Source organism: Lutra lutra, chromosome 17, assembly GCF_902655055.1.
Source record: "Lutra lutra chromosome 17, mLutLut1.2, whole genome shotgun sequence".
Taxonomy (NCBI): domain Eukaryota; kingdom Metazoa; phylum Chordata; class Mammalia; order Carnivora; family Mustelidae; genus Lutra; species Lutra lutra.
In genome coordinates this window covers 54,704,013-54,713,727 of record NC_062294.1, presented here as the reverse complement: position 1 = coordinate 54,713,727, position 9,715 = coordinate 54,704,013, and the positions used below count along the sequence as shown (strand labels likewise).

Below are 9,715 nucleotides of genomic sequence, written 5' to 3'. Positions count from 1 at the left end.
GGGAACCAGGGGCTCCCCACCCCTGCCCACAGTTGCCTCCTTAGTATAATACAGACGCTCCCGCCACTCAGAAAATCTCAAAGGTTTTGGAGCTCTGAGCCCAGAACCCGAGACAAAGACCAGATGTACCTGCATATATGTGTATATACACATATGTATGTGTTTTATTATACCATGGCTCCCAGTGACCAAAGCTGGAACAATTTAAGCAAATTACGTTACATAGTATTGAATTACAGCACAAAGTATAAAAGACGTATAAAGGAACTGAAGAAACAAATAAAGGAGGGAGAAGTGACACAGCTTCCATACAGAAGAACAGCAAATAATATATGGGGTTACTTAGCCCTCCAGGAGGCGGTGCCTAACTCAACACCCCACCCCCCACCCTCAAGCACCCCTCCTCGCTCCCCCCACACTACTGTGGGCTACGGTTACAGTCTCCCAAACAACAGAGTCTGGAAAGGCATGCAGAGAAATTTTACAGTGGAGAAGCCTGGTAAACGTGCCTTAATTAACTGATCGAGATTAACACCGCACAAGATGACTCATGCTAATTGCATGAACCTCTCAGGCCAGATGCTGTGATGAGATGTGATACTCTTCTGAAAAACCCATAAACCCAATTTGTCCATGAGAAACACTTCAGACAAATTCAACTTTAGAGGCATTCTAAAACCTACAAGACCACTGCTCCTCAAACCCGTCACGATCAACACGGAAGGTCTGAGAAAATGTCACAGAGCAGAAGAGCCTGGGGGAGACGGGATGACTACATGGTCCTGGACTGGATCCTGATAGAGAAAAATGATGCTGTTAAAACAACTGAAATGTAAAGAATGTCTGGAGTTTAGGTAGTAGTAGCACACCACTGTTGGCTCCTTGGTTTTGACAAATGAACTATGGTAAAGTTAAGATGGTAACAATTGGGGTACTGGGTGACAGATATTTTGGAACTCAGTGTAATCTTTACAAGTTCTTTGCAAATCTAAAGTTATTCCAAAATAAAATGTTTACTTTAAAAATTTGCAAATAAGAGAGGATTATATTATAATTTTTTTCAAAGATTTTACTTATTTATTTGATACAAGCAGGGACAGCAGCAGGCTGAGGGAGAGGGAGAAACAGGCTCCCTGGGAGCCTGATGTGAGGCTCGATTAGGACCTATGTGGAAGGCAATTAAGTAATTAATTCAGTCAATTCAGTCAATTAAGCAATTGATTGAGCCACCCAGGCACCCCATATTAAAATATTTTTAAAAAGATTTTATTTTTAAGTAATCTCTACTTGCTTAAATATTAAGTAGTACTTAAATAGTAAGTAGAAATTACTTAAATAGCCCCTACCAATGTGGGGCTTGAACTCATGATCCCAAGATTAAGAGTCACATGCTCTACTCAGGGAGCCAGTCAGATGCCCCTAAAGTATTTCTATGTCTGAGTTAATGTCCTTTTAGTTTTCCTTTCAAAGGTGTCCATTTTGCTCCAGTGGGGATTTCAAAAGCGGTAAGACCCCTTGTTGAGCAAAATATATTCACCTTCCGGCTTCAAATTGCTACTCATCTACTGCCCCAAGCTTGATGAAATGCTCTTCTGTAACGTCTTGTATCCTCAAGTTGGAAAAGCAGAAGTCCATCTTGAAACATCTTTTCGCCAAAAGAGCCAACTGCCATCAAGATTTAACACAGGACAATCCACCTTCTAAACATTCCCAGAGTCCGTTCAGTCTTTTCCTACACACCCGATCTGTGTACTGGCTGCCCCCCACCTGCACCCTTTATAAAATTCAGTGGACATATCTTCCTAAGTTCCTCTTCGCCCCCTGCAGTTTACTCCTAAAATGTTGACCTGAAAATATTTTAATATGCTCGTCTTTCTCCATTAGCATTAGCATATTTCAAATGTCCCCAATTTCTCTTAGTCTATAAAGCACAACATTCGCAACACAGCCTCCAAAGCCAGAAATAAGTAAAACTTGATTTTTCCCTCCAGCTTCACCCCAGGCCATTTGCATCACAAATCAGAACCATGGCTCCCATCCCTAGTTTCTGAAAAGACTTACCCACATGCTGTTCCCTCTTATCCAACTGTCTTCACAATTCCGGGCTCAGGTACATCTTAGGACATTTTAATGTATCTCAATTTGAAAGTTACACAGTCAAAGGCATTTCCAGTGTCTTCACATTATTTCAGGACTGTTCTATGGAACCTTAACTTCTCCAGGGTAACTGTTAATGAACATACAACTATCTAAGTACACACATGTTAATTCCAGAAGAGTTCATGTACCACGCTATTATTATTCACTATTTCATATTAGGCCAGTGTCAGTCTGTCTTGCTTAACCTTCTCTCTGCAGGGAAACTGGCTCATAATTGTTCTAAACATGCTTTCAGGTTTGGGCGTATCCATGACTGAACTGGTGGAGGACAATTCATGCTTCTCTGACGAGATGACGGAATTATGTATTTCTCCCACAGCAGACACAGTGGAGCCGGCGCATGATCAGCCACCGCTTGGAATCACTAAAGAAAGCCAAGTAAATGTAAATGACAGAGGAGAGGGCACAAAATAAAAAAAGGTGGTCACCAAAACAACGATGCTTCGGGTGGCTCTAGTCTCAGGGGAGGGTCTGGGGGAGAGACTGTTCCTACGGATGTGTTGGACCCTCTGCTTGTGCCTGTAGAGGACGAAAACCATGGAGCTGCTGGCCAAGGTCATGAGTCCCAAACACAAACTGTCGTGGAAAGATGTCACTGCGGCGTACACTGAGCTTGCGATCTTGGCGCTATGCCACCAAGCAGGACAATATCTGAAATCTCTTTTCTCTGTAATATTTTTGTTGCTCCATTGACCAGTCACAAAAATAGGAAAAAACATACTTCCCACCATATGGAGCACCCAGCACAGGGTACAGGAGAGGCAAACGTACTTGGGAGATTTCACCTTAAGCTCCGCCCACCTGGAGTTCCCGGGGTGGATGGTGACAGCCTGGCAGATACTCAGGAGGCAGGTGGAACAAATGCACATGCCTCTGGCTACTCTGTGAACATAGAGAAGGAGGTGGCACTCATGGTAAGTGGCGGAATGTTTCAGCCCTAAAGCTGCCATGGTCTCCGGGACTCCTCTCGAGAGAATGACCAGGCAGTTGGCTGCAGTCAGGAGCCCGAGAATCCAGTCTGTGGCTCTCAGCTTGCATCCCCTGAAGTAAAGGGACACGCGATGATACAAGAGCAAGAAGTTCCCCAGGATTCCCACGACTGTCTGGAATAGCAAGATCATTCCTATATTCAAGTCCACCGAAGCCATTCCGCCATTTTCCAGAACTCAGTATTCAAATTCACAGGCGGGGGGTTCTGCATGAAGACATGAGTTTGGGGCATGAGTTTCATGACATGAAAAAGACATGAGTTTCACAGGAAATAAAATCTCCGCTTACCTTTCCTTCTCTCTGAGACTTCATATTTAAAATATATTCTCTTTTGTTACAGAGATTTCCCAGTTCGGGTGTTTCTTTTTATAGCGCTTACAGTGTGTGGGTAACTGTCGTAGCTCTACCAATTCTAACTTATTTAATATTCACAAGCCTGTGAGTAAGGAACTATGATAACTCTCACTTTATGGGCGAGGAGAATTTAACCATGGGCACTGAGATGATTCCTCTAAATAGCGGGATTGGGATTTGAACCTGGGAAGTCTCGCTGCAATGACCTCAGTGTGCATTACTCTATTCTACTATGCCAGGTGCCTAGTTATGGGTGCAAACACACGCACACGCACTTCTCACATTTTAAATGTATTTTACTGTATAAACTTGGCTTGCTAGTTTCCCATTTTTGTTTAAGTATTTCTTTCATAACCAATATAACCAAGGAGTGAGGATTCAAAGGCCTTAATAAATCATAAATGTACTGAATAATTTTATGAGCCACTTTGATTTATTTAATGTAGACAAATATTAGGATGGCAGCAGAAAAAGTCATTTCATTTTTTTCCTGAGCCCAAAATACAAGGGCACCCGTAACAGAAATTATTGCCCAAAACTACAGCTAAAATATGGGACATGAAACATAAATAGTGACAAAGTATATCAGGGCAGGAAATAAATTAATCCTATAAAGATCACGTCACTGTATGTGTATTATTCTAAAATAAACTGAAACTTGAACAGATACTTGATTTGGAAAAGCTATTACAATACAAGACAAACATGCAAAATGGCATTTGAAGACTTGGAACTTTGAGCATTTAATAACTGAAAAGCAAGAGAGGTGAGTGGTGAGCTGGTAATAATACTGAAATGATTTTTTAAAAGATTTATTTACTTATTTGAGAGAGAGAGAGAGAGAGAGGAAGAAACAATGTGAACAGGGGGAGGAGCAGAAGGAAAGGGGGACAAGCAGACTCCCCTCTGAGTAGGAGCCTGTCGCAGGGCTGGATCCCAGGACCCTGAGACCACAACCTGAGCCGAAATCAGGAGTTGGACGCTCAACCGACTGAGCCACCCAGGTGCCCGTGAAATGATTTTAAACCAGAGAAAAACTACCTTTTGAGATTATATTTTTAAATTAACTTATCATTTTAAAATTAAAATATAAAAATAAAGTCCTTAATTTTTTGCTCTTTGAACCCCTCTACTACGATGTTAATTTTTTCTTAAGGGACCTTTCCTAATTTCAGGAAACAAATTGTCTCACAGATCGCTAGATCACCAATATTTTCAGTAGAGACACATTTACTGTCTCCATTCAGCTTGTCACACTCAAGTTACAGTAGAATAAATTTCAGCAATTCCCATTCAGTCACACTTTTCCTGCTGTGAATCAGGTAATTTAACTCTTCCCATCATATTCGTTATCACATGCACAGGCCTTTACAGAAATCACAATATTGCTCCTGAAAATGTCCCTGTGACTCTCACACACTGTACTGAATAGCAGACTAATTCTGAAATTATAATCTTGAAGCATCTTAAAAATCAGACTCTGATAGCACTTGGATCAAACACCACAAACGCCTTTAAATGACAATTTTGTTAAATTACATTAGCAGCAGTCAGGCACGGAGTTAGCAGGCTCTCTCAAACTCAGGACTGTTGGCCCAGACATGCTCACTTACCCAGGTTCCTGCTGCATCTCCTGAGCGTCGACACTCTGCTCTTGGACTAAACTAGGAGATACTCACAAACTCTTTCCCACTGCCTGGACTGTGAGTCGGGTGTAAAGCAGTGGCCGAAGCATGTGTGGATGGCAGGCAGCCAGAGCCCGAGATATGGGCTAGTGATTCTGTGACCTCACCTCCCCAAAGACATGCAATCATCATGTCACCTGTAGGGACAGTTCACACTTGGGGAACTGAGAACAGTTCTGAAAAACTTTAATTACCAGCATCTATTAGAAGTTGCTAATGGGCATATTCAAAGGGACCGTCTGAGTGTTTGGGAGATATTCTTCCATTATTCCTGGAAACGGACAGGTCTCACGTGGAAGGAGGAAATGCTCAGGTCTGAGCCACGAAAGCCCAGCAGAAAAGTGCACGTGCCTCATCGGATTCTGTGCTTCCCTGAGAATTTCTTTTATCCCAGTCTAATTCTTTGTTAATCCTCAGATCCCTGAGTACCGCCATCATTTAACTTAGGGGCAGAAAGAAAGAATCATACAAAGGACCCAAGAAGGATTTGCTATTTTTAAGGTTTTTAATTAGTGCAATAAATTTTTTAAATTTTCAATAAATGCAAAAGAAAGAATATGATGTCAATGATTGAGATTTTAAAATATTTGCCCCGTTTCTCCAAGTTAAAACAAACTAGCCAGAAAACCTATATAAAATGGACACTTTGGGGCGCCTGGGTGGCTCAGTGGTTAAGCCTCTGCCTTCGGCTCAGGTCATGGTCTCAGGGTCCTGGGATCGAGCCCCACGTCAGGCTCTCTGCTCAGCAGAGAGTCTGCTTCCTCCTCTCTCTCTGCCTGCCTCTCTGCCTGCTTGTGATCTCTGTCTGTCAAAAAATAAATAAAATCTTTAAAATAAAATAAAATGGACACTTTCTAGGAAAACGTATCTTACCAAAATTGCCTTCAGTGACACAGGGAGTCCAAACAGCCCAATATCCATGGAGGAAAGGAAGACATTTATAAGGAGTCCCTCACAAAACAAAAACCAGAATCAGATTAGCAAGCAGATTCTTCCATTGTTTTAAAACTAGACTCCATCCCCAGTGTGGGGCCCAACGTGAGGCTTGAACTCACAACCCGGAGATCAAGACCTGAGCTGAGATTAAGAGTCAAACGCTTAACTGAACCACCAAGGTGTCCCCAGAGTCCTCCACTCTTTTACATAGCAGATAAGCCAATGCTACTAACTCAATTCAAAAACATTACAGAAGAAGTAAAATGTCCAAATTATCTCTATGTGTCAAATAAAATTCAGATACTAAAACATCCTTAAGTTTGTGCCAGAAAGAATACCACAGAAAGATCTCCATCTGCCTATAGATGGCACCATCTAAAATAAATATTGCCAAAACCCCTGAAAAATAATAAACAAATAACACATGATGACCAAGTAAAATTTATGTCTGGAATTCAAAAATGATTCACTATTAGAAAATTCGTTAATATTGTTCATCATATTTATGAAGAGAAATCAAGAAATGGCATAGAAATTAGAAACCAAGATGTAAAACTGTGCCTGCAGATGATAGAAAGAACTGATAGAAAACCAATTACAAAAAATAATTCAGGGGGCGCCTGGGTGGCTCAGCGGTTTAAGCCGCTGCCTTCGGCTCAGGTCATGATCTCAGGGTCCTGGGATCGAGCCCAGCATCGGGCTCTCTGCTCCGCAGGGAGCCTGCTTCCCCCTCTCTCTCTGCCTGCCTCTCTGCCTACTTGTGATCTCTCTCTCTGTCAAATAAATAAATAAAATCTTAAAAAAAAATAGCCACACAAAAACTCTAGAAAAAGGGGCGCCTGGGTGGCTCAGTGGGTTAAGCCGCTGCCTTCGGCTCAGGTCATGATCTCAGGGTCCTGGGATCGAGCCCCGCATCGGGCTCTCTGCTCAGCAGGGAGCCTGCTTCCTTCTCTCTCTCTGCCTGCCTCTCTGCCTGCTTGTGATCTCTCTCTGTCAAATAAATAAATAAAATCTTTAAAAAAAAAACTCTAGAAAAGAAATAAAATGAGCATGGCTAGCCTTATGAGATATGTTTATTTATGAACAGACTATTAGATCAGTGAAGTGAAAAATTCAGAAGTATGCCAAAGTGCAAAAGAAAAGTTAGTAACCAGCAAACAGTAGAGTGGGAAGAACATCATTAACGCTTGGCATCTGGGAAATGGGAATTCCTATCGAAACTACAATAAATGAGGCGCGCCCAGCGGGCTCAGTCAGAAGAGCATGCAACTCTTGATCTCCAGGTCATTCGTTTGAGACCCACGCTGGGGGCAGAGATTACCTAAAAAAATAAAATCTTGGGGTGCCTGGGTGGCTCAATGGGTTAAAGCCTCTGCCTTTGGCTCAGGTCATGATCCCAGCCCCACATCGGGCTCTCTGCTCAGCAGGAAGCCTGCTTCCACCTCTCTCTCTGCCTGCCTCTCTGCCTACTTGTGGTCTCTGTCTGTCAAATAAATAAATAAAATCTTTAAAAAAATATTTTTTTAAAAATGACAATAAATGGTCATATTCTTCACATCCTATAGCAAGGTAAAGGTCAAGCAAAAGAGAAGTCAATATGGTAAAAAAAAATAAAGCATGGTTGAACTCCTTCCTAAGACCTGCTTCTGAGAAGCACCTGCCTGTAGCCAATGTCTGGCTCATTGTCCTTAATGGAATCGCTCCCTGACAGCTTTGGGCTTGAAAAATGTCCTTGTTGAGTTTTGATGCAAACTTGTTTTGTACGTTCAGAACGGCCAGTGGTGTATCCATCAGCACTATCTGCTTCTTGAGTGGGTTCCAGAGCATCACAACTGGCCCCAGGAACTCCAAGGTGATAGAGTTTAAATTAAAATCTCCCCGGTGCCTCTCTAACAGCTGATTGATCCTGAATATCCCAGCAAATGCCACTTTCCCTCCTCTTGTGACTACAAATAAACAGGGAAAAACATCACAAAGAAACATGACTGGGCATTGTGAATAAGATCACACAGTCACCACTTGCTGCACTTTCAATCCCTTCCCTGGGATTCGGAATCTGGGCAGCATCTCCATAGTTTTCAAGCTCTTAAGATATAAGCGGTGGGTCCAGCACATTCATAGGAACAACATGTCTCCCCAGAATTTCCCCTGACATGAGGGCTACCCAAAGCATCCTTGTCTTGGTAAGGACGTTTCTATCTTTAAATGCTCTCTCTTCCACTTTTTCACTTTATTTGGCTCTTTCTGAAAATCCCAGTTGGTGGCTACTGAACCCACCTGTTATGATCACTCCATGTTTTTCAACAATCAGCCCTTTTGTTCTTGGAGCCATGACCTTACTGTGTCCAGGATCTTCTCTGCATGCCATAAAAGGAACACACAGCTCCCTACAACCTACAATAGCCAAAAACTATTATAAACTGTTTAAAGGACGTGTGGTCATTTGAGCACCAACTCCTTGCAGAGTTGTAAGCAGTGAGTGAGCAGTCACCTAACAGGGCGAGAGACGCAGATCCAGCCCACAGCACCCTCAGAATTCCACCGGAAACGGAAGAGGAACTAGTAACTTGCCTGCTTGTTCAGTTCATGTTCAGTTATTAAGTGTATACAATGGTTCTGAACATGTGAAAAGCCAATTTTATTATTTGCTTGTATTGTTCACATAAAGAACAGACATCTTTATCAGACGTCTCTGGAAATACTTCCAAACCAGTATTTCGCCAGTACTCGGAAAAGTTAAGTATCTCTGAAAGAGTACACCTTTTACACGCCTCCTTACCTGCACGTCAGAGAAAGCATTTAGAAACAGAAGAAAAAAATATCGGTTAAAATACTTACTCTTCGAGTTAAAAATACTCTTCCAAAATAACTGAATAGAGATTCTAGAAAACTGAAATTGCAACGATATTTGGTAACTAATGCCGTAAGCAAAATACAGGAGGCCATCCGACAGCTCTCAAAGGCGTTGGAATTAATAATTTATCTTGAGGGGTGTGAATTCCAGTATCAAACTTAGAGAGAAATTAATTTATATGCATACAGGCAGGAATTTTGGTTCTTTTAAAGGAACGGGCCAGCCCTCCGCTCCCGCAGCCCAAGGTCTGGCCCGAAGCCCCGGAAGGGCAGCCCAGCGACCGCGGAGCACGAGTGACAGCCCCGTGAGAAAGAAGAGCCCCGCTGGGAAGTTAGTACAAAGCGGCACGTCCCCGCAGAGCAGTCCTGCATTTCTCATTCCAGCTCCCACCACCCACACTGAGCACTCGGCTTTTCCTCAATCAAGTTAGGAGCTGTTACTGTCGGCTCGGTCGCCCCACGAGGAGCCCCGGGTCCCCGCGCTGCTCGGTCGCCCTCGCAGGAGGCGCGTCTCCACCACTCGCCAGAGTCTGCACGCGCACCGCGCTCAACCTGTGGGACACCGCCGCTTCCGGCCAAAGCGCCCACCCCGCCCTAACGCTGAACCCAGCAGGGCGGCTAAACACACCGGCGGAGTTCGGAGGAATCCCAGAGCAGGACCCGAAACCGCCGGGAGGGAGGGACCGACAGACCCGAAACCCGCGGGACCCCGCGCGCCTAGGCCCCGCCCCCGCCCC

General features: G+C 43.5%; 1 protein-coding gene across 1 annotated transcript; it reads right to left on the bottom strand.

The window, feature by feature from the left end:
• Positions 1–1,553: 1,553 nt before the first annotated feature.
• Positions 1,554–9,682, bottom strand: LOC125088905 (vomeronasal type-1 receptor 2-like). The gene is given in 4 exon segments (XM_047710527.1): positions 1,554–2,576; positions 2,579–3,355; positions 8,403–8,519; positions 9,607–9,682. Coding segments are annotated over 2 exon segments (846 nt in total). The 5' UTR covers positions 3,309–3,355; positions 8,403–8,519; positions 9,607–9,682; the 3' UTR covers positions 1,554–2,460.
• Positions 9,683–9,715: the final 33 nt, after the last annotated feature.